The 24719-nt window shown below is 54.8% G+C and overlaps 1 protein-coding gene across 1 annotated transcript; it reads right to left on the reverse strand.

Annotated features, from left to right (window-relative positions):
* Positions 1–1327: 1327 nt before the first annotated feature.
* On the reverse strand, positions 1328–22409 carry DLL3 (delta like canonical Notch ligand 3). The gene is made up of 8 exons (XM_063312521.1): positions 22261–22409; positions 20315–20560; positions 18488–18545; positions 17156–17413; positions 13913–14274; positions 4775–4991; positions 3375–4026; positions 1328–1720 (listed from the first exon to the last, which is right to left on the reverse strand). The coding sequence occupies exons 1-8, from the start codon at positions 22327–22329 to the stop codon at positions 1426–1428; spliced, it is 2157 nt and encodes a 718-aa protein (XP_063168591.1). The 5' UTR covers positions 22330–22409; the 3' UTR covers positions 1328–1425.
* Between the last annotated feature and the right edge of the window lie 2310 nt (positions 22410–24719).

The following is a 24719-nucleotide window of genomic DNA, read 5'->3' on the forward strand; positions in this document are numbered from 1 at the left end:
TGGACGGTCCCTGCTTCGTAACAACCCCTCTCCTGCTGGGGAACTCAGCAACCACAAGCCACAGGCGTCACCGGGAGGACTGTGCAGTGCTTCAGATTAGATCTCCGGAAGATGCAACACTTTTCCCCGGCTGCCTTCAGGTCTTGCAGACAGGTGATGATGCATGGCCCCTGAATCCAAAGCCGTTTTCGAGATCGAATCCAAAGTGCTGCCAAGCCCAAGTAGCCAGGAACAGGCTGGGTGGAATTAAACAGGGGACACCGCCCTTCCCACGCTGCCAGCCCCTGTGTCGGCTGCCTGTGGCATGATGGCCAGGACCTCCCTCCCATCAAAATGACCCACAGAGGGCTTGGCTGCGGAGCTGACCAGAAGTCACAGTCAGGCTGCAAGACCCTGACTTGCAATGGTTTGGTGTTTCACATTCCACATCAGCATCCAGATTATGGGCTAAGCAAGCAGTCTTTTCCTGTGTACAAAGGCAATCCCTGAAAATCATATGTGAGTCTTGCTAGCTCTCCCCAGTTTACAGCAGCACATTATGGTTTAATAGTAGCTTTGCTGGACAAGCCAACCACTCATAGTCCCTTTGTCCCGCCAGGCTGACCGATTAATGATGGCACCGATGGAGTGTGGATGCAAAGTTCTGCATCCCCTTTGTTCCCCTCTCCTATTTCCCAAGGTAATTGTAAAGTTACCCCTCTTCTGTAATCTTTGGAGAAAGGGATTGAGGCAAGGCAAGGCAAGGCAAGGCATGGCATTGAGAGCTGACCTCAGGGACGGTATGAAAGAGCCAAAGAGGGACTTGGAGAAGAGTTTGAAAACTCAAACTCAAAGCTGTCCTCTCCTCTCAGCTGAATTTGGGTCCCCTGCTGCCCAGATGCCACCCGGCAGCAATTCCACTAGCTAATCACAGAATCTTTGGTCTATCATTTGGACTGCATCTTCCCCAGGTTTATGGATGGATGGATGGATGGATGGATGGAAGGAAGGAAGGAAATCCTTGCTCCACCTTCTCCACAGAAGATGGAACAAGCCATCAAGCAAGCTGAGAATAGCGGAAATGTCATCCAACACCTCCAGAAGGCACCAGCTGAGAGAAAGCTACTTTGTCGAGCCCCCCATTAATCATCTGAACTGGGTTTTTGTTTTGCTGATTCATTAACAGGCCAGGGCACCAGATTCCAAATGGTGCGTGCTAACGCCGAAGCGTAAGAAGAGTTCATAAAACGTTAAAACAACGTAAAGCCCTCCAAAGCACCCAAAAGAAGAAACAGGTGGTCCTATCACCCTGGTAAAGGAACTGAGAGCCGACCTCGGGGAGGGTGTGAAAGAGCTGCTGAAGAGGGACTCAGAGAAGAGATTACACAGTTCAGAGCCTGAAGGAAGCCTGAGAGAGACGCTCACAGCCACCTTGCCTTGGTTTGTTTAGTGTGGGAGGGGACAGACAGACACTCCGATGGGCTTTCCAGTTCCTGTTATCATATCCCGCAACATTAAAGGTGTGTTCCCGGAATCCCTGCAGGGTCTCTTTCTCTTTAGCCTACCTTGAAAGGCGGGCATCAGTCTCGAGAGACTCTCAAAGCCCCAAAGGGAGCACAGGATCATTACCTCTGTGGCATAAATGCAGGGCTCCACCTGGCCAGGGATGACGTAGATCGGGTGGTAGGCGCTGGCCTTGGGACCCTCCGCAGCAGCAGGCCAGCTGGGCTCCGACCGTTTGCTGCAGCAGGAAGAAAGAAAGGCAGACGGCTGGTGAAGAACAGGGCTCTTCCTCCGAGCGTGAGCAGCCAGGGCTAAATCTGGGCCGGGGTGTCTGCAGGAGGGTCATAACAGGCCAAGATGGGGGCCACAACCACGTGATGGAAGCCCTGCCCCTTTTCACGCACATTGTCCCTGAGCTATGGTAAGGAAAATGAGGCTTGCTCAACTGAATAAATCGACTGTCCTTAAACTTCCCTCCTGCAAACAAGACCTGTTTCGGGATGGTTTTGTTCAGGCTCTGAACCCAGAGACAGACAAGAGACTCCCTGGAGGCCACAGAACCCAGTGCCCAGGCAGTGGATGGGTCGCCTTTCCTTGAAGGTGGCCGGGGAGAACTCCAACGGTCTGTTTTACCACCATTGCTTTCGACATGAAAATATCTGCTCCACACCCATCCCTGTCACTTTCTCCTCTTCCGGCTCTCCTCTCATCCAGGCCCCTCCAAGCAAGCATCAGGCCAACATCTTCAGTCTGGCCTATGGAAAAGCAAAGCCGGCTGCTGCTCATCCCAGATGTTTCTCTCGGAGCTGACCTGGCATGAAGGAACAGCTGGCAGGCTCAACCTTGGCTCCCTTGGTTAGCCTGCAGCCTGATGGGGGCAACCAGCTCCCCTTTCTCTGGAAGGGCCAGATGGAAAGTGGGCCGTGGAGTCTTCTCCTGTGGTAAGGACCACTCTTAAACTCGGTCCAGTTATCTCATTCACCCAGATGTATCCCACCACAAAACCAGCAAAACCCTTGCTTCCTTCTTCCCCTGTCCAGGTCAGCTCATGAAGAAGAAGAGAGGTGTCTTCAGCTTCCCTAGAAGGTTCCCCAAAGAAAATTCCCCTTCGGTGCTCCACCTCTGGCAAAAACTCTTCCAGCTCTGCATTTGCTCCTGGAGGGAATGGCCCTTCTGGGTGCTGAAGGCAGACACAGGCAGGGGCAGGGGACGTTGGACCGGAGCTGGGCCTGCGAGAAGCCGGGGTGTCTTGAGGTCACCAGGCGCTCCCAACGAAAGAGGTCAAGGTGTTTCCTCTCGGTCTACCTGTGTTCGGTGCTCTGCTCCTCTTCCATGTCGGCTGGCACTGCCAGGCGCCGTGCCACGGTCTTCAGTGCTCCAAAACCACACACCTCATGAGAACAGGTTTCGGAAAAGAGTGGACTCAGTCTGAGATCTTAAGAAGCGGAACCTTCTGGAGGCATTTGACTACCGTGCCCACGTTGCCGGCAGGGGCTATGCCAGGAAGCGGAGCCAGGGCACCAGCTTAGAGAAGGCACCGCAAACATCTGCAATTGTATTGGCAGCAGCAAGGAGCCAGTTCACCAGTTCCCACCCATCCCTTGTAGCAACACATCCAAAGGCCTTCGGACGCTGTACCTTCTAAGGCCACCATGGCCGGTAACAGACGACTGGCCAGACTTCACGTGCACACACAGCCTCTGGGCTCGGACAGTCAAGCTAAGTGTTTCTTTCAGGTCGCGCGCGCGCGGTGCTCACGCTGCATCTGGATCCTCCGACCGCGAATGAGGCCGGCCGTGATTTTCTCGGTTTCCCACCCGGGGCGGCCAACGCGGGCTCCTCCCACTCCTGAGACCTGACCTCCTCGCCAGTGACGAGCAGGTGCCACTTACTTCTCCAGCTTCTTGCAGATGGACTCGTAACTCTGATCGAGCAGCTTCCTCTTACAGTTGACCTGGTCGCCGTGGAACCGGGGCTCCTCGTTCGACACTCTAAAGCAGCCGGGGGAGACGAGACCACCGTCCCGCTCTCTGAAATTGTTGACCGTGGCCAGGTCGTTGCGGACGCGGCTCTTCAGAGCGTGGGGCCCGCGCCTCAGGTGCCGGAGCACAGCCAGGATGGCGCAGGCCGCGAGCACCAGCGTCGAGAGCCCCAGCGCAGAGGCGGCCGCCAGGGCCGTGGGGAGGGGTCCCTCGGCCGCCCACTGGCTGCTGCTGACGGGCGTGGGCAGCTCCACTCTGAACTCGCAGCGGGAGCCCATGTAGCCAGCCGGACACTCGCAGACGTGGCCTGAGAAGTGCGTGTAGCACGTGCCGCTGTTCAGGCAGGGGCCAGAGCTGCAAGCATCCATGCGCACGCCGCAGTCCTTCCCCCCGTAGCCCAGGGTGCAGGAGCAGGAGTAGCTGTTGGGGCCATCGATGCAGGTGCCCCCATTTGCACAGGGGTTGCCCGCGCAGTCGTCAATGTTCAGCTCGCAGCGGGAGCCGGCAAACCCTGGGCGGCACTTACAGACCATGCTGCGGCCAAGGTCCAGGCAGCGACCACCTGAAAAGGAAAGGGAGAAGGTTGCCCTGGTCCCCGAGTGCAGCGATCGCTGTCCTCACGGGAGAGGCAGCACAGAGCGCGTCCCACCTGGACAGCCCACTCAGGATGCGAGGCCGAAGGGAGCGGAGGAGGTCCTTCCAAGAGACTGGCACAGAGCCTGCGGGCTCAAGGAGGCCCTGCCAGTTCCGGCTTCGGAAGCCACTGCAGTTAATGTGCGGGGTGGAGTAGACGGAGACACAGGCCGAGAGCTGGTCCACCACTTCATGTGGAATAAAGGGACCACAGAAGCAGAGGAGGCACGAGGGCCCCTGAACTTCTGCTGCAGGCACAGCACAGTTGGACACCATGGTGGAGAACGTCAGGACTCCTGGATGGAAGGATTGCTGGAGATGCTGTGGAGGGGGACACCCGTGAATTGGGGGCAACGGGAAGAACAGAGGTGGGCTTTCTACCGATTAATACAGAGGTCCTCCCCTTGGAAGGTATGTGCAGATTTGTGAAGTCCTCATTGAATCATGAACCGTTCTTCCTTGTTCCTAAGAGACTCACCACCATGACACCCTGGGGCCGTGTTTCTCAATCTCGGCTACTTTAAGATGGGTGAATTTCAACTCCCTGGCTGGGGAATTCTGGGAGTTGAAGCCCACCCATCTTAAGGTGCCTGAGGTTGAGAAACACGGCCCTAAGGTCAACATAGGGCCTGCTCATCTGCAGAACCCTACATCCCAGAAGGCAAAGGGACACTTACCGTTCACACAGGGGTTGTTGCTGCACCGATCTATCTTTTTCTCGCAGTTGGACCCATGGTAGTTCAGAGGGCAGCGGCAAGTGTAACCCCCCGTGTGTTTCTCTGCGCAGGTCCCCCCGTTGAAGCAGGGCCCATCTGCACAGGTCATGGCGCTGATTCCACAGTCCTTGCCGTAGAAGCCTTGCGGGCAGGTGCACTTGTAGTCATTCTCCAGGTCCTGCAGGGAAGAAGGGACAGCCAACCGGTTAGGGCGCTTTGCCCAGGCTGGAAGAGTGGGAGGTGACACAACAGGGGCCACCTCCTGGATAAACCAGATCTATCTTTATTATGGTCCTAGACAAGCATAGCCCCTGGGATAAGAGCAAGCGAAGAGCGTGGCCAAGTGACGTGGCCACGGTCTTTGTCCCGCCCCTGCCAAAACCTCCGCTTTTATTCCCACTCCTCTTAGCTTGGTTGTCCCTGGGGCAGCAAATGCTGGGAAGTAGGACACACTTAGAACAAAAATACACATCAAAGCAAAGAAATCCTTGGATCCAGCCCACTCATCCCATCTCAAAAACCTACTCCCCCACTGCAAAGATGTCAGAAAAACATTCCTCTCACTCATGCTTCATTTGTTGTTTGTTCGTTGAGTCGCTTCCGACCCTTCGTGACTTCGTGGACCAGTCCACGCCAGAGCTTCCTGTTGGTCGTCAGCACCCCCAGCTCCCCCAGGGACGAGTCCGTCACCTCTAGAATGTCATCCGTCCATCTTGCCCTTGGTCGGCCCCTCTTCCTTTTGCCCTCCACTCTCCCCAGCATCAGCATCTCCTCCAGGGTGTCCTGTCTTCTCATTACGTGGCCAAAGTATTTCAGTTTTGCCTTTAATATCATTCCCTCCAGTGAGCAGTTGGAGTAAAAACCATCACTTCCAGATGCTCTAAGCAGGGCTTGCGTTCCAGCCCATTCTCGGAGCTAAGGGGCCAGCAAAGGCACAGGAAATGTTCCCCAGGCTAGTCCAGCAGGCTCAACCCGGGAAGGTGAAGCCTTCAAAGGCTCAGCAAATTGGGATGCAGCTGTGCTGAGGAGGAGGAGGAGGAGGAGGAGGAGGAGGAGGAGGAGGAGGAGGAGGAGGAGGAGGAGGAGGAGGAGGCCTGTGGTCCACTTCCTTCCCCTTTAATCACACTCGTCACTTGCAGAAGAACCCACTTTGGTGTAAGTTGTTCACCTTTTACTGTTGCTAAACTGCAACGGCTTCCAGATGTGTGGGTTGCCTTTACACGCCCAGGGGTTGTTCCAACATCAATCTGGCGCCCTATCAAAGGTTTCCAACAAACAGGTGGTTCCGCTGGGATGATGCCCTGCTTGCCCTTTGCCGGGTCAGCGCATAGCAGCCCTATAACATCAGCTACTGCAGATGACCCAATTATATTTCTAAACTGCCACGGAATTCTGAAGGAGCCCAGAAAAAGAGGAGTAGACTTCCTGGCTTCTTTTGCACGGCCAAATTAGTACTACGCACTCACGCCGAGCTCTCCCACTAGTAGGCAAACCTTTGCAGATTGCTTAAAACTTTTAAACTTCTCTACGTATTCTCCAGGTTTCACCAACCCTGTGCTTCGCTAGCACAGACTTCCAGTCCTACCAAGCACCAGTGGCCCTTTGGCATTTTGAAAAGGAATTGATAATGAAATTAGTTTATCTTTATGACACACCTTTAAAAAATAAAGAGAAAGATTAAATTCTCTTTCCTTCAAGAAAGAGGTGGGGAGGGTTTAAACCTAAGAGGATAATACTCCACCTGGGGATATTTTCCCCACAATACTGGGGGAAGCGCCTGGCTTTATTTATCGTGAACAGCGAGAGGAGATACCTTCTTCCCAGCATCCCCCAGCCCTCTGGGGCATTTTCCAGTCTTCATGTTACAGGGCTGGCTCCTGGCATTCAAAACTAGTTCCACAGCAGGTTCTGGAGTCAGTTGACTGAGCCACCCACAGCATATCAATCAGCACCATCCCAGATATTTCTCTTTTTGATTGTGACTAGACTAGAAACCACAGGGAACCAAAGTTGCTTTGCCCAAACAAGGGGGAAAAGGGAGCATAAAAAAAAACACCAAGCAAACGGGGACCAGGAAGGACCACTCCCATGAAGAACCCTGGTTAGGGAAGGGGTCGGCCTACAACCAATGGTGGCTTCAGCAGAGCGACCTCTGCTGTGCTCCGTTTAAGGGGGTCCTTCTGCTTCCCCAGATTCCGAGTCTGGGCAAGGAGCTGGACAGCGTTCCATGTTCTCCCTTCCAAGGCAACGTCAAGGGGGTGGCCAGGCCAGGCCACACCACCCACATGCAAGCATCGCAGGTCCTCTCCAAGCCCTGCTTGCTCGCACCCCGAACCCAAGGAAAGTGAACGCCCAAAAGGCTCTGCCTTGCTCATCCAGGTGTGGATGAAGGCCACAGCAGCAAGCGAGCTGAGCCAGGCCGGGCGTCCTCCCTTCTCGGGGCGTCCTCTCTTCCCAATCTGCCAGCTCCAGACAGAACAGCGAGAACTAGGCAGGGAGGGGGGCATGGTTCCCCTGGTTTGCATTTCCATCCGAAATGCATCTCTTCCCTTTGAACATCTCTTGCATATTGAACGGGGGGGTGGGGGGAGGCAAAGTGAAAGCTGCAGCAGTGGGAGAAGCTGCTCCCCATTTTTTGAATCTCCCCCCTCCCCCTCCCAAGCAGAATTTTCAGGCTACGGCAGAAGCAACTGTAGGTAAGAATTAGGGATCCACTTTGCCACCTGATCACTTGGGGGAAAGGATCTGAATCCACAGCCAGCAGCACCAGCCAACTGCCGTTCAAGGCTGCCTAGAGGTGGTTAGAAAGCTCCCTTTGCTGGGAAGAGCTGGGCAAGTGGCACAGGGACGCGTGTGAGCATCTCCCACTTCCTGGCATGTCCAGCTTTCCACAGGCATCCCTGGGGAAAGTGCCGGGCCCTGGAAATGGCTGATGAGAAAAGCCCAAAGGGGCCAGCCACCATGACTGAGATTTTGGAGATTTTACAAACCAGCTACCTTTTTCAGTCAAACTCTCTTCTGGGGAAAGCTGCCAATGCTCGAGGCAGGGGTTTCCTCGGGGCACTTCTGGTCGTGCCCCAAACACCACAGTCCTCAGCACCAGCCCCAAAAGGGGCCTCCTTGCCACCAGTGCTCACAACAGCTGGGTCTTTGCCTGGATTCCAGCTGCACGTTGCCTTTTACAAAGTACCACATGTACAGTTGACCGAGCATTTTTGCAAACTTGCACAAAGTAAATGTCCTTCCCCTGCATTCATGTTCCTTCATTTGCTTCCGAAACGCTGACAACTATTTCAACCCACGTGACCTGGCCACCAACTCAGCTAAAGGGGACCACTGACATTTCACTCCAGCCCCATTCGGACCACCGCTTACCGCTGCTGCTTCAGTCTTCCCAACCTTAAGCCCAGCTCTGCATCAGGTGAGGGAGTCCCCCCCACATCTGGCCCACTGCACTGCCAGGGTCCGTCTTGCCAGCTGCTCCTTGCTCACTGCCTGCGTTGATCTTTCCTCCCGCCCTTCTGTCCAGAGTCCTTCTGCACCTCCACTACGTTTTTTGCATCTGCAGACGACCTCTTTACTCCCTTGGACAGTTTGGGGGCTCCCTCATTCTGTGCCCCTCAAGTCCTGGCCTTACCTGTCTGGTAGCCTTTCCCACAGCCTTCCAGATGTGCTTGTCCCACCCACATTATCAAAAGCCATGCTGTGGGGATGGGCTTTTTCTTTCTGGCATGGTTTCCTGTGCATCATGTCTTTCCCCCTCAAGAACATCTTCAGACTTATCTTTCATGTGGGAACATCGTCCTTTCCTACCCACCAAGCTTGGTTTTTTTCCCCCCCTCCCCTCCCCTCCCCCCCCTCCCCTCCCCTCCCCTCCCCAGCTTCTGTGCTTGAGAGTAAAGCTGCAACAAGGTAGACAAGGCCCAAAAGAGAATTATCCAGCTCCTATCACAGGGCATGGTAAAAAAAAGTCAGTATCGCTATGACAGCGTGATTGAAGCTCCACCTTTCTGCAACGCACATAAGGAAACCGGCAGAGCTTTGATCACACCATCAGAGCCATCACCTGGACCCCAACCCTGGACCCCTGACCAAGCTGTTGTACGTGCAGAGAAGGGAGGACCAGGGTTGCTCAGATATTGCCCCGGTGTGTAGAAGGCAAAGTTGAGACCCCCAGCTCTGTAGACAGCAAGCTGGCCAAGCTTTAGATGCTGTTACTTCCTCATTCTTTTTTGCTGCAAGAAACTGGATCCCTAATTAATAGGGGTAATACTTGGAATCCGGCTCCCCGGCAGTCTGGGTGCTGGTGCCCTAGTGCAGCCCTGACAGGCTGAGGTAGCTTCATGGCTGTGGCAAGACGGACTGGCCCCATCTGTTGGCAGCCAGGGCCACCCCGGAAAGCTCTGCCTGCACAATCTGCTCCTCGGGCACCAGAAACAGTCCAGGTGCTTCCTCTGCACCTCGCCATTCCTCCAGAAGACCACAGAAGCTCCTGCCACATTAAGGCCAGGACTGAAGAGGAAAAGCAGGAGAGGCTGCAATGCGGGGGTGTGTGTGTGTGTGTGTGTGTGTGTGTGTGCGCGCGCGCGCCAGATATCAAGGTGTGCCAGGAAACTTGCAGGATACTTGAACCTACTTGGTGGAAATGCAGCCCCTAAGAGCGGCTGCCCACCATCACCCCAGCTCCAAACTAGCCTCGCCACCCAGCCCTGGGGCTCTAGGCAAGCAATGGCATCTCCGTCTGTTTGCTTAATGGCAGAGTGCCAGGACTGCCGTATCTAAACCACCTTCCCCAAACCTGCTGCTTAGATTTCAAAGCTCCCTTGGTTAACAGGCTGAGGAGTGGAGGAAGCCGCCTGCTCACCTGGGCAGGATCATCTGCAATGCCCAGAAATCTCTACACGGGGACAATGACTAGTTTTGCTGGGAGGGGATGCCTGAGCTGCACCATAGCACCCATCACCGAGGACCAATTGCCTCAGAGCATCCAGGAGCACAGAACTAAGAGCCCGGGCCAGGAAGACCCATTCCCCACCAGATGTGCCACAACTCTCACCTCAGCTGCAGAGGTCCTTCAGGAACCAAGGGCAAATGTCCTCTCTGGCCCCAGATGTTCCAGCAGGGGGCAACCTTTGCCAACTCTTGCGGTAGCCAAGTGGGGGGGGGGGGAACTGCTGGGCAGTTCTTGAACATCTGGTTACCAGCTTCTACCAAAGGGCATTTGGTCACTTATTCAGGGGGCAAATTAGAGGATTTCAGTCCATGCCAGGGAAACCCAAAACCTCTGGCCCTCCCTGGCCACAGCCAACCATTTTTAGCCTTCCAACACTTTGCCCGCACAGCTGCGGATGCCACAGGCTGCGTCTTTGTTCCAAGCAAGCTGGGGGTGGGGGGCTACCACAAGCATCCCAGCCACACGGTTCCATGCTGGGGTCCCTCCAACCCCTGAGCCGCTCCTGCGTTTGCTGGCCCAGCACCACAGAGTGGAATTAAAAACGCCGGGATGGGAGAGGACACATTTGACAGCAGCCGCCTTTCCACCACGCAGACTAAGCAGGTTGCCTTTTGGCTGTGAAGGGTCAGCCCTCTGCCAAAAAGTGGAAGGTGGCAAGGGAGAAGTGAGACCCATCCTTCAGAACCCAACCCGCAGGCTTCCGGTGGGCATGGCGGACTGAACTATGCCCACTGGTTCAGCCGGCGGAGCTGACAATGCGGTAACTTTTTTCGGGCTCAGGCTGGTTTTCCTGAAGCCCAGAAACGTTCTCTGGATCAAGGAGAATACCTGGAATCATCCCATCTGTCCTCCGGATGGCAAATAGCGTTTCGCGTTTGATTGGCAAGAGCCAGCTTCTTCACTTTCCAAGCTGAGCGGTGGCCTTAAAGGGACACTAAGACCAGCCACCCCATTTCTAAATCACCAATTTGTGTGTTTTTTTAAGCATACGTACCCCAAGAGAGGCTTTTTACAGCGAGGAGAAGCTGGTTCTCTTGGTGCTTATCGTTATTTTTGGGATTACTTTTTTAAAAAAAAAATTCTTTTAAGTCTTGGATTTCATGTTCCTTCCAAAGGAAATTTCAAAGATTGAGAGTAAACGATTGTCTCCCTGTTGTTATTTTTGTACTAAATTTGAAGATACTAGCATTTTCCTACACGTTGAATCAGCTTTTTTGAACTTTCGGTTTTCTGCTTCTACTTTCCCTGGGGAACTATCTCACTTTCACTTGTGTAACACATTCCGGAATTCTTTCATATCTTCGACTTTCGCTGGTTAAGCTCCTGGGGGTGCCATAAGCTACTGCATGAGACATGGAGGATTTTAAACAGACTTTCTCTGACTTCTATTGAGCTTTTATGCAAGACATCCAGGACGTTGTGGAAAATATGAGATCTAAAATGCAGAATTCTGGGAGTTGAAGTCCCCACAGCTGAAAATTGCTGAGGTTGAGAAACACTGCACTACACAGCCGTGGGCAAATCAGGGGCCCACTTACAAGATGTCTCCCCCCCCCCCGACTTAGCTCTTCTTTGCTTGCACCCATTCACTTTGTTTCCAACTGAACCCCACACACCGCTTTCTGAAGAACGATGGGCTCCCTTGTCCTCAAGCTGGTCTCTTTAAATAATGCGCAAACCCTTCCCTGAGAGTGACAGGAAAGCTCTTGATAAATTAGGCAAGTGGGATGAACCTAACAGAATGGAACTGGAGAAACCAAGGCAAGGCAACACACTTCACTTAGGACTGAGAACTCAAATAAATGCACAGCTATAGAATGGGAGAATAACAGAACGAGTGAAAAAGACCTGGAGTTGATTATAAGGGAGTATGAGCCAGCACCGTGACACAGAAGCTGAAAAGGCAAATGCAATCATCAGCTGCATCAAGACAAGCAGAGTTTCCCAGTCATGGAAGTAATCATTCCACTCTGTTGTGTGCTGGTCTGATGCCACATTTTCAAGGCCCATTTTTTAAGGTTCTGGAAAACTGCTGCAGGTAAAGGGAAAGACCAGGGGGGTGAGGAGGGGCTGGAATTCAGCCTTGGGAAGGGGAGGGGAGGGGAGGGGAGACTGCAGTGCGTGAGAGCATTTGGCCTTGAGACAACCAAGGGGGCCTTGCTAGCCATCCTTGAAAAGGAGTCCTGGCCTGTCATTCCAGAGTGCAGGGCACGGCGGAGGAGTCTTGCGTGGCAGGATGGAAGGTGCCGGTCACATGTTCAAAACTCCTCCCAGCAAGAGCAGCTCAACCATAGAACCCACAACCTAGAAAGGTGGGGAGTCGGCCCTGCCCGGCCATGCTCCAGCAATGCTGGTTGGGATCCCTGCGCTAAGCATAGCTACCCCACGGGCCTCAGCGGCGTCTCCGGCAAAAGGGGCCCAGCTGCGAGCTACCTGCCTCATGGCAGGGGCACCAAGCACAGGTTGCTCTGGACTGCCGCTTTCTGTTGAAGAAAACGCTCCTGGCCTCATAGCCGTGAAAACGTGCTTGAACGTACTTGGATCGTACTTGGATCGTACCAATGTGGGCAACACTCGGTGATCCTCAGAAGACCGAGGAGTGGCTGTAACTGGAACAGGAAGCCCGCCCCCCCCCCCTCCTTTAAGCCAAGCTTGACTTTGGGCCACTACAGGGTACTACATGGCCTTCTTCCGGGATATTTTCTCATCTTCCCCATGTCATCTACAGCCCTGGTAGATTCCTGGGTGGTCTCCCATCCAAGCATTAACCATCCTGACCTTGCTCTGCTTTGAAGACCAGCCAGAGAGGCAAATCCACAGAAAAACAAAGAAAGAGGCACTGAGTTTGGGTCATTCAGGCAGGGCACAAAATGCTGCTTTTCTCAGGGCTGAACTGCCCTAGCCCGTGAAGCTGGCACCTTGTGAAACGCAAGACAGCTGCGAATGGCTTCCTGGTCCGATCCTGGAGCCCTCCTCACGCCAGGGGTGGAACTAGGCATCCCGAGCCCCGTGGGAAGGCCATGGCAGTTGAGTCAGGGAAATGGACAGAGATGCTTTAGAAAGGAGCCAGGGACCTACCTGATGTTTTGCAACAGGCAGAAGTTACACCGGTGCTTCCTTTGTGACCCAAAACCGCGTATCGAAAACGCTTTTACCCAATGTAGGCAAAACACTTTAAGTCAACTTAAGGGGTTCATGTGTCATTACCCCAAGAGAAAAACCACTTTTACCCAATTTTGGGTCATGTACCCAGGTTTGGGAAGCACGTAAAATAAATATGTGGCTTCTCTAGAAGGTGCTGCCCCCCCAGCCTGTGGGTCAAGCTGCCTTCGCCAAGTAAAAAATGTGCTTCTAGCCCCCCACCCCTCCCAGAAAGCAGCAATCAGGGGCATTGAGTGGAGCAGAGCCAAACGCTGCCTGACGGGGGCTCCAGACGGGGCTCCAGGTATGATTCTGGCAGGACAGGAAGAGCTCTGTGCTCCAGACCCACCACACGTAGCTCCTCTTTCAAGGGAGAAAAGTGGAGGGACTCCGGGAGGCGAAGCACCCCCAAACCCCTGCCAGGCTCCACAACCCGCTTGGGCAAAGTGCTACATCTGCACCCCAAGGAGAGAACAGCGGCTTCCCAGGGGCTGCCCTCTCCAATCCTTGGGGCAGGTTTGGGGGCTGAGACAATACATAGCGGGATTTCAAACATCACCTCCTTTTTTTATGCCCCTCTCTCCAAAATGCCAAGGGCAAAGCCTGTTCTTTTGAGCAGGAGAGATGCGGACAGACTCAGGTCACCCCCTGCAGCCTATAAGCAAGTGTTTTTCCACCTCGGCCACTTGAAGATGGGTGGACTTCAACTCCCAGAATTCCCCAGCCAGCATAGCATAGCTGGCTGGGGAATTCTGGGAGTTGAATCCACCCATCTTCAGGTGGCCGAGGTGGAAAAACACTGTTCTAAGCTATGGCGTTCCCATCGCCAGCCCCTTCCAAGGAGCAGCACTCACGACACAGCTGGAGGACCAGGCTAGCAGGGGGCGATTGGGGGCCCAGCCCAGGCCTCCGTCCTTCTGCTTGGAGGCTGAGAACTGCAGGGCGGCGGCGCGGAGGGCAGGAAGAGGATTTGGGGGGCGGGAGGGGTCAGGGGCAATACTGACACTGCAGCTGCCTCCGTTCCTGCAGGGGCTGCTGTCGCACTCGTTGACCTCCACCTCGCAGCTCGTCCCCACAAAGCCGGGCGGGCAGGCACAGGTGTAGCTCCCCTGGCCCGTGTTGGTGCAGGTGGCCCCGTTCTGGCAGGGGCGGTGGTTGGTGCAGTAGTTGAGGTCCTGGTTGCAGAAGAGCCCGCCCCAGCCCTCCCGGCAGTGGCACTGCCAGGGCTGGGCACAGGTGCCATGCAGGCAGCCGGGGTAGCGGACGCACTCGTCGCAGGAGGGGCCCTGCCAGCCGATCCGGCACTTGCACTCGCCGGGCTTCTCGCAGTAGCCGTGGCTGCGGCTGCACTGGGGCAGGCAGAGGGCTGCAGGGGGGAAGCAAGGAAGCAGGGGAGGGTGGGGGTGGGGGGGCAGCGGGAGGACAGAGAGAGACCAGTGTGGCTTCTGCTGCTGTAGAGACGTGGCACATCCTGCCAACCTCAGGCACCTGCCGCCAAGCCCTGGCCAAAGGGTGCACGACCATCAGGTGGCCTGGCTGGGCAGGAACACGCGTCCCCTTTCCATCTTGGCTGTTCTCCCCTGTTCCTTGGGAACAGAAGTGGAGGGTCTGGGGAAATGGGGGGGAGGCACCCTCGCATCCTGCCCGGCCTCCCTCTCGGCAGAGGGGCCTCCCCCTGGAACAAAGGAGCAGGGGGGCGCGGCTGGCGTGGCCCTCCTTCGTGCCCCCCCTTCCCCGTGCAGCAGGCTGTTCCTCCTGGGGAAGTTAATCAGCCCCTCCATATGCCAAGGCTTCGAGGGGGGGCTTTGTGAGTCAATTAAGCCTCTCCACTGGGGGGCCAGGAGAAGGCGGCATTCTTGCAGCCCAAAGCGACTTCCATGGAGATGGAGATGGAGACAGGGCCGGCCGGCCAAAGCCGGGGATGCGCTCCACCTCTTGGCCCCGTCTGTCGGCAGCACTTGCCTCTTTGGGCTTGACCTTCTGAGAAGGGAAGGAATGCCCAGGCGGGCGCCCATTTGCCTTCCCCCCTCCACCCGCCACTCTGCTTTCCATTTGAGCATCGTGATCTTCCACAGAGTTATACAAGAGCTTTGGGAAAGCCACTTTGGAGTCGCAGTCTAGCGCAACGCCAAAGCTTTCCGGAGCAGACGGAGCGCCCTCCAGGCCCTCTGCGGCATCGGGGCGGCCAGTTTACAAGCAGATGGCTATTTTGGGGGTGGGGGGAGCACACGAGGTGACCCCTTTCTGCCCATAAGATGAAAGGGAGGGACGGCTTTGGCTGTCAAGCTCCGTCCAACCACGGCCAGCCAAAGATCTCCACTTCCCCAAAGAGGCCGGCTTGGCTTGACTTCAGCGATCCCTGGAGTTGCTGGGCCCACCACCTTTGACAGCAGCTCCAGCTGGGGGGAAGAGGTGTCAGAAAGTCCCATTGGGGGCCAAAATCCTGGAACAGCAGACCCTGGGCTGTTGCTTGTTACGTTTCATGCCAAATATGGACTGAAGGAAACTGTCCTGGTTTCGTGAAGCCCATTCTTAATGCCGTCTATTCTGGACTAAAAGCCGCCACATCTCGAGGCAGGGAAGTCCATAAATCGGATTAAGTGCAGCAGGAAGTCCCGATCCACCTGCTTCTCCATTCAGAGGGAGAACTTGGACTTCGAAGAGTGGGAAAAGAAGCGCGTGTAGTCACTTCCCTCCCAGGATTTATGTCATTAGAGCAGTGTTTCTCAGCCTGGGCCGCTTTAAGACGTCTGGACTTCAACTCCCAGAATTCTGGAAGTTGAAGTCCAGACGTCTTAAAGCGGCCCAGGTTGAGAAACACTGCATTAGAGGAAAACAGGCTGAATTACCACCAAAAATCCTGCCCTCCCATCCATATTGTTCCACTTTCTCCCTCCGGTTCTTGCTAAGGTCTACCAGCTATCATAAAAATACTTCCCAGCATGCTTCATATTTGTGCCTTTGATCACTGCGGTCGATGGAGCGTATGGCAGTTCTTAAGAGCAGTGGCATTTTTCTTCAGTCAGGTCAAGAAAGGCCAGATGGCACCACCCCAAGCAATCTAAGTGTCGCATGTAAAAAAGGGGCAGGGCCACCATCTTGATGCTTTCGACTCCCTCCCTGCAGACCCCTGCTTGAGCTTGCATTAGTCACCCACCCATGAAAAAGGGGAGGGGGCCCAAGCTGTGCATCTTTTAAGGTTCCTGCCTCATGACGTCATTCTGCAAATGACCTCATGATGCCTGTAATGCCATCCTCTCTTGTACTGGGTGCTGATGTTGCATACAGTAGAGTTAACAAGTCAGTTTTCTCTAAGCTTGTCCTTCCAAGAAATTCCAACTGGGAGCACAAGAGAAGAGATGCACAGCGTTTCTGCTGGATTTCAAGGAGGCACAAATCGACCACCTTCACCCTTTGCCACCCCGCATTTCAGCTTCTGCCAAGGCAACCCCCTCCCGTTCGTATAACATTATTTTTAAAGCCCCCTAAACCAGGGATGGTTTCAACCCCTGAAGACCCCCGCTTCTTCTGCCTGTCTCCCTCCCAGGGCCCTGGCAAAGAGGGGTGGTCCTTGACTGTGCTGGCCAGAAATTCAAGAATTTGGGAGGATGGTGGTTTTATATCAAAACCTCTTTTCCTATTGCTACTCAGGAAACGGGCACATTCCCAGCAACTTACATCTAGGGAAGTCATTCAGAGATCTGATCCATCTCCCCCAGAGAGATATAGCCACCTCCATGCCATTTGGGGGGGGGGGGGCGGCGATAAAACAGAAGCGCTTCGCCATTGCTTTCCTCCGGGATGCTTTTCTGACCTCCCACTTCAATCCAGCCATAGGTTTGGGGTAACCACCCAAGTAACCCTTCCAAAGCTGAATGCCATTTTATGTGGCTTTTTATCCCCCAGAACTTTGGTGACAGAAGTCCTTCCATGCGACTTGCTTGCATTTTTAATGGATTTTAAAAAAGCAAGCCAAAGAGCCGTTGGCGTCTGCTTCTTGTACAGAACACTGCCTTTTCAAAAGAGCGCTAAAAAGTATTTTCCCAGCCCCCCGCAGGGACGTCCTTCCACAGCTCAAGTAAACTCGCAGGAGGGAGAGGAGGTCAGTGGCAAAAAATGCCCCCCTCCCCATCTGCAGCATTCAGTCAGGGGTGGCGGCCACGCCTAAGGCCTCCTGGGGGCAGGCAATGAAGCAGAAGCATCCGGGCGGCTCCCTTCCTTGCAGATGCTCCCCCTGAGCTACTTACGTTCAGAGCAGTAGTTGCCTTGCCAGCCCGCCAGGCAGATCCGGCTGCCCAGCTCATCACAGGTGTAATGGCCAAAGGGGTCATCTCGTGGCCGGCAGTAGTCAGAGCAGCTTTCCCCATAGTAGTGCTCGTCACAGGTGACGTGGTAGGAGTACCGCAGCTCACTCTGGTCCCCGAGCTGCACGTCTTGCGACCAGTCCTCGCCGACTGCCAAGCGACGGCGGGTTGCCAAACGGCTGATCAGCCTCTGGGCATCTTCTGGAAGAAGTGAGAACAAGGACGAAAGAGGAGGGTCAGCAGGCCCTTAGCAAGGAAAGGAGACCCCGGCTGGAAAGTTGCCCCCAACCTCTAAACCAGTGTGCCTCAACCTGCGCCACTTTAAGGTGGGTGGACTTCAACTCCCAGAACTCCCCAGCCAGCACCTCTGGGAGTTGAAGTCCACCCACCTTAAAGTGGCGCAGGTTGAGGCACACTGCTCTAAACTTTAGAGGTTGTGCACAAGTCCAGGTGTGCCCTAAAGCAGGGTTCCTCAACCTTGGCGACTCTTTGCTGGCTGGGGAATTCTGGGAGTTGAAGGCTGCACAGCTTAGAGTCGCCAAGGTTGAGGAACCCTGCCCTAAAGGATGCTGCAGGGGTACCCAGGTGGTGATGGCAATTCCCTCCTCTCAGAACTTATTTTATTTATTTATTTTTCAAATTTCTATCACCGCCCATCTCTCCCGAAAAGGGGACTCTATTTGAGAAAATGCAGTTTACCTGGCAAGTGCACCAATATTAGGAGCAGGGTATCTGCCCGGTATGGTCAAAAAAGTAAGGTGGCGGCCACAAGGGTGGGACTGAGGTTCCACTTGTTTTTACATGCTTTAATTGCACCATCGCAGTCACCATCAACTTTTCTAAATCATACCCTGCAGACACCCCTGATCAGGAGACATGATAATACAGAATCTGACCATCAGCTTTTTGGGCATCTATTGAGCACCAGTTTTGAAAAACACATTAAGCTGTGGGTGGGTGCCCATCCCAACCCGCTGAATACTATAAGGACCCAACCAGCCTCACGTTTGGCCAAAACTTGCCAGGAATGGAGCAGCTGTTTTTATACATGCACACACACCATCTAGTTGTGAGATGCACACCGACGAGATGACTCCACCAGGTTTTTTGCAACTCGGCTTAGCGGCAGTCACGCCAACCCCTCTACACCTTGATCACCAGCGCTGCAGGTGAAGAATCAGCAACCGCCCAGAGTCCCTCTTTTGGGGGAGATGGGCGGTGATTAGATTTGAATAATAAATAAATAGAAAGAAACGGGGGGCAGGCACGGCTTACCTGTGGACGGCTCCCCTGATTCAGCCCTCCAAGATTCGATAATAAGGGAGAAGGTGCCCTGGGAAGAAGGAAAGAAGAGAAAAACTTCACATATTTCTGAAAAGCGGAAAGAGAGAAATAACAACTCGGGCGTATTGACAATGGCCTCGCAACAACCGTCCTGGCTCCTGTCACCGGCTTTTCTGGCACAAGCCAAAATTCTGCCTTTTTCTGAGACACGTGCACACACAGACATCTTTCTTGCAATTAAAATGTATTGTTTTTAATGACTGTCCTTCCAAGGCTTCCTGGTCGCTCACAAAGTGTGGCCTTTCAAGGTCCTCCGAATACCGGCCTAACCTATATCTGGCCTCTGGATTCTGTTGCAAACACCCTGTCTCCCAACAAAACAAAAACTAGACAACCACCACCCATCTTTTAATCTTTACCATCTTTTCTTCTCCTCTACGCATACTTTTGGAGCATCTTACAAGGATTACCCAAAATAGATGCTATCTGTACGTGTATTTTAAAATACAGGCCCCAGAAAACATAAAAAATAGCTGCTATCAAAACTTGGTTGTTGAGATGACTCGGTTTCAGGAACCAACAGAAATCATCAATTTAATCCATGCACACGTGCACATTATTACGGGCCAGCTCTGCTGAGGTGGGCAAACTCTAGATTTATGGGACAAAACGCTGTGTCAGCACACAGTGGAGTGTAGAATATCAGCAACAAAGGAGACCTTGGCCTCAAACCCTAAGTCATAATTGACTGAAACATGGCTTACTCAAACCAGATTTCTGGGTTTACGCAACCCACTGAACCCTTAACGAGACACGGTTGTGCTACGGACAAGGCTAAGTGGAGATGGCTGCTTTTCAGCTTGCCCACTAGGGGGCAGCACTGACCAACCTTGGCCGATATCCGAAAGGTGAGCAGAGTCGGACCAAACTACTGTCTGGATGGGAGGCTGCTAAAAATATCCCAGGCTAGACGGGATATTTTTATATTAAAAGAAATATCCCCCCCGCAAGTCATGGCAAACCACTTATACCGTGTTGCAGAGAGAACTCCATCTACATGTTGCCAGGAGCCAACTTGAGGGGGCGTGTACTGATGCCTAGCTGCAAGCTCAAGGTTTTGCACAAATCCAGCCGTGGGCAACTGACTTGGTGAAACCCGCTGTATTGTGAAGACACAGCCACACACAAAGGAACCGGAAACTCCCAAGTGTATGCGCAACCATGCACACGTGCCCGACAGCAGAGCCGAGCCCGTGCTTTCGATGCCTAAACATTCCCTCCCAATTTCCCCTTCCCTCATCCTCTTTTCCAGTGACCTAACAGAAAGACGGGGGTGGGGTGGGGGAGGGAAAACAGGTGAGTTGCTGCTCTGGGGCAGAACTGGGAAGTCGAAATCTTTGCATTACAGATTGCAGAAGATTTTAGCAAACTCCAGCTGGCCATTTGCCCCCCCCCCCCAGTTATGCTATGAGGCATGGGAAATGCATGTGACCCCAAATCTTTGGAAGAAAAACAAGATTAACAGACCAGGTTACTTCTCCAGACAGCGGGAAGAGACATCTCCCACCTCGCCTTCCTTTCTTGCAACTTTTGGGTTGTGCAGCAGAAGGACAACCACTGCAGTCCAACGCAAGGCAGACACACCCAGCCAAGCGGCAATAGCCAGAGGTGCTGTCGGAACCATGCACAAGCAAGGGAACCAGAGAACGAAATTAGGCCAAGGGGGGCCATGGTACAAAGGGCACTGAGGTTCCACATCTGCAGCAGGGCATCAAAGACGAGGTGCCCAGAGCACCGGGGGCCCAAGCAGCATCTCACCGGCCACTTGAAGTGGAAGGGCACACGGATGAGCCCACTGGTAGCCACCATGTCTCGATCGGCAGGGACGATGTTGCTCAGGGCTGCCCCGAAGGTGCAGGGGGGTTCCGGGGACACCACGGCTTGGGCGTGCTTGAGGCAGACGCGGAAGAAGAGGTGGCAGGGTTGAGCCCCATGGCAGAATTTCTGGGGGTTACTTGTTGTGAAGGAATGGACCTGGAGCTCGAAGACCCCCGCCAGCTCAGCCTGTTGGAGAGAAAAGGGAACCAGACATTTAACACAGAAGCCCCCTGGAATGCCTCCTCAGCCTTTCCTCTCTCTCTCCGTCCAGCCCCCCCCCCCCCCAAGAGAGGGCGACACTCAGGCAGGGGCGTCCCACACCGTTTGGCAGAGGCCATCTTTCAGCATAAGGCTAAACCATAAAGCCTTCTTTGCAGCCACAATGGCAGGATTCCCAGTTTGCACTAAATTATAAACCACCAAACCTACAATCCAGGTTACTTCAAGGGTGGGCAATCTGTGTGCAGGACACAGCTCCCCCCACCCCATCGGGCCACTGAAATTCAGCAGTAAAATGAGCTATTTTAAATGAGACATTTCAGTGAGAAGTGAAGAGTGTGAAGCTCAAGTTCTAGCAATAATCAAGATTACTCCCACCCTACAGTCAGCCTTTCTGTCCCCCACCCCCACCCCAGCCTACTTGACTCTCCTCTGATTTTTACAGTGTTCTCCAGAAGTCTGTATGTTTGATTGACAAATTGCAGAATTTGCAGAAGGAAGAACACTGGCTTTCCGCAAGGGCTGAAAAAAATTGAGGGCCACAACTACATCCTTGTGGGGCACAGGGAGGACCACCACCCCTGAACAGGCTTCCTCTGCTGCCTTGCAAGCAACGCCCTCCCTAGAGCTTCCTGGGAGGTGGTAGATACCCACGGGAAGGAAGCCTGAACGTGAAACTGCCAAATTTTCCTCCAGGCTTTTCCAAAAAGCTTGAAGTTGTTTAGCATGTTAAAGGGGAGAAGAAGAGGGGGAACACTGGTCCACAGCACCTGCAACAGCAAGGGAAAAAAACAGCTGGAAATTCCCGGGTGCCAGGAAGACAGGAAGGTTCTAGTGAGATTCAGCCCTTCAAGGCAGTCCAGGTCAAGAGGCGGACCCTGTGGCAAATCCAGGCCCGCTACTTTATCACCGCAGGGTATACCCTTGCTTCCTCAGCTTCCTCCCATCGCAATCATTTCTCCAAGCCCCTTCCCTAACAGCTCGCTCCTTCCTTCCTTCCTCCCTCCTTTCATACCTTCACACCTGACCCTGACCCTTTTCATCGGAAGAGCTGGAGGTCTCCAACAGAAAGCAACCTGAGCTGGGCGCCCCCAACAAGCAGCGGCAGCCCGAAAGAACGTCCCCTCCCTCGGCTTCTCCAGCATCCCGCCACTGCAGCGAACGTCCAGGAGGGGACGGGGGGGGGCGAGGGCGCCCCTGATCCTGGGGAACAACCCGAAGACCTTCTCGCGCTGCTCGCCCAGCTGCTCGCGCTCAGCGCCCAGACGTGCAGCTCTGCGCCCCGGACCTGCGGCCCGCTCGCTCGGGAGCGCGGCGTCCAGGAAGAGGGCTGACGGCCGCGCGGTTCTTCCGACAGGCGCCCGGCCGGCCGAGGGCGTTGGAGGGGAAGGGGCTCTCCAGCCCAGCAGCCGAACAAGCCCGCCGCCCCCCCGAGCAGCACGCCCCCCTACTGGCTGGGAATGATGGGAGCAGTAGTCTCTCCTCCAGTCCGGCGGAGCGGCTGGTGCCGTTCCCGGACCGGCGCCTCCGGCTCGCAAGGCGGCTCGGGCGCTGGTCCCTGGCCGGGCCGCGCCGCCTCCGAGCGCCCGCGCCACGCGCCCCGACGGACTGCGCGCAGCGGCCGCTCCACGCCCGGCGGAGAAGCTCCGGCCGCGCAGCGCACTCACCGGCGGGGCGCCGAGGAGGAGGAGGAGGAGGAGGCAGGGGGGGAGGGCGGCGGCGAGGCGGAGGGCCATGAAGCTGCCTGCGGTCCGGGCGAAGGACGGCGAGAGGAGTCCGAGGCGCGGGGGCGCGTCCCTGTCCGGCGGCACAAGGCCGGGGAGCCGAGCCGAGCCGAGCCTGCCGCGCGGGAGCAGAGCCCTGCCGCCGGGCGAGCGGGCGGGCGAAGGAGCGGGTGGGCGGGCGGGCGGGCAGGCGTCGAGGAGGGCGCGGGCGGCCGGCCTTTTATCTGCCGGACGCGCGGCCACGCCCCTCGGAGCTCCCCCGCGCCCCTTCCCCCGCGCGCCCGGGCCCCGCCCCGCGGGCTGCTGCCCGGCTCTGCGGCGGGCACGGCGCGGGCTCCCCTTGAGCCCGCGGGAGGCGCGGGGGGGCCCGCGAAGGCCGTGGGGTTCGCCCTGCTTCTCTCCCCTGCCGGGTGGTCCCCCCCACATCCCGGCACCGCGCCGCCCCCCCGCCGGTTTCCTGGCTCTGCCACTCGCGGTAGGCAGCAACGCAACCGGTGCAGCTTTCCAAGGACCGGGGGGCAGAAGCGGGGAGAGCAGCACCTGCCGAAGTCTACCACCAGGCAGCTGTTTGCGCGGCTTGGGAAGAGCTGCTGCTGTCCCCGAAATGCCCCTCCTCCTCCTCGCTTGACGTTGGCCTCCCCGCAAGCGGGGGCAACCGCAGAAGAGTGAAAGGATCCCCCAGAATGAAGCAAGATTCTTGCGGGCGGGCGGGGGGGAGTGAGGTTCGTTTGGAGACTGATCCAAAAATCCCTGATACGTTGGAGATCCTGGTCTGTGTCCTCTGCCCGCCAGAGGGGCAAGTCCAGGGCACCCCCTTGTTCTCCTCCTGCAGCCTCGGGGGTCTGCTTCCCGCCACGCACCCAGCCCCCAACGTCTCTCCGGCTTCAGCTTGGCCTGCTGCAAGGCCCGGGGAGTGTAGCTTGTAAGCCACCATTGGTGGCTTACGACATGGAGCAGACGCCAGTCTGCTTGGTTTCTTTAATAAGCCGGGGTTAAACAAGCCAGCTCTCAGTGTGACGAACCCTCAGCCTGGTGTATTGTGCGGAAATAGCTGCTGCGGTTCAGCGTGTGTGATGCCAAAAACCGGAGCGAATTCGCTGTACGAGCAGGGGAAGCGGGGCCCTTCCGGGAAAAGCCTGTTGCCTTTATTTCAGCCCACAGCGGCCTCACAAAGCCGCCCCCCCCAAGGTCCGAATAACTGAAGGGGCTGTTCCTGGGGGGGCTCCGACAGCCCGGTTCTCTTCCTTGAAAGGGCTGGGGGCGGGGTGGCAGCAGGCACGGCATCAGCTGTATGCTAATAGCAACAGCTGACCCCCCTCCGAGCCTTTCCCCCACCCTTTGCAAGCCACGGACTACGGTATGTTGAAATTGGGGGGGGGGGCCCTGATGCAGTCGACTCTGTTCAAAGCAGTGCCGTTCTCCCCCAAACTAACTTGGTTAAGTACGTACATAACTGTAAATACGATTTATTGCGTGCTGATTGGTTAGTCTCTAAGGTACCCCACAGTTCTTGTTCTGGCTGCAAAGGAGTAATGGGGAGGGTTGATATTAAAATTAATTAAAATTAATTAACAGACAGAAAGGAAATTGAGCATAGCTGATGAGGGTCCCTCCTATTAATTAATGGCATACTATTAATACAAATTAATAGCATAATAATTGGAATCCTATGGAAACGGTTAAAAACTTTGCTGTGAGATCTGGATAGAAGGCAATTACAGAAGCTCAAAGTCAAGTCAGCATCATTACCGTTCATGATTACGATTACTATTTAATTAGTATTAAACTGTCATCAATTTTTCCTGTGAAAAAAATAAATCATTTGATGTATGTGTTTATTTTATTTATACCCTTCCTTCCCACCTGGACAAAATTTAGAAGCAAGAAGAGAATAGGAAAAACTGCACACACACACACACTCACACACACCAAAAATGAAAATTATTTTTTTATTTTTATTTATTTTATTTACCTAATTTGTCCCCGCCCATCTCCTCCTTAATTAACAATTAAGGAAGGATTAAAATGGAATGGAAATTCACCATCAAACTCACTTTCCAGTTCTTAGAGACATTAGTTCAATTCCTTTTGCCTTTCTCTTTCATTTCTTTTTTTTTTTTAAATGGGTGCCTTCGAGTCAATCTCGACTCCTGGCGATTGCCTGGACAAGTCCCTGCAAGGGGTTGCCCACCCCCTCTTTGTGCCCAGGGTGGGACGGCTTCCAGCCTGGTGCCTTGAACCAGCACCCCAAACTGGCTGTCATGCGGAGGAGAGGTGGGTAGATTATGGCCCAGCACCGGCTGGGGAAACCCCAAAGCTGACAGAAGATCAGGAGTCTAGGGACCCCTTTTCTGACTGCCCTGTTTAATTAATTAATTAATTACTATTAATTAGCACCCTGA

The sequence above is a fragment of the Candoia aspera genome, chromosome 10 (assembly GCF_035149785.1).
Source record: "Candoia aspera isolate rCanAsp1 chromosome 10, rCanAsp1.hap2, whole genome shotgun sequence".
Classification (NCBI taxonomy): Eukaryota; Metazoa; Chordata; class Lepidosauria; order Squamata; family Boidae; genus Candoia; species Candoia aspera.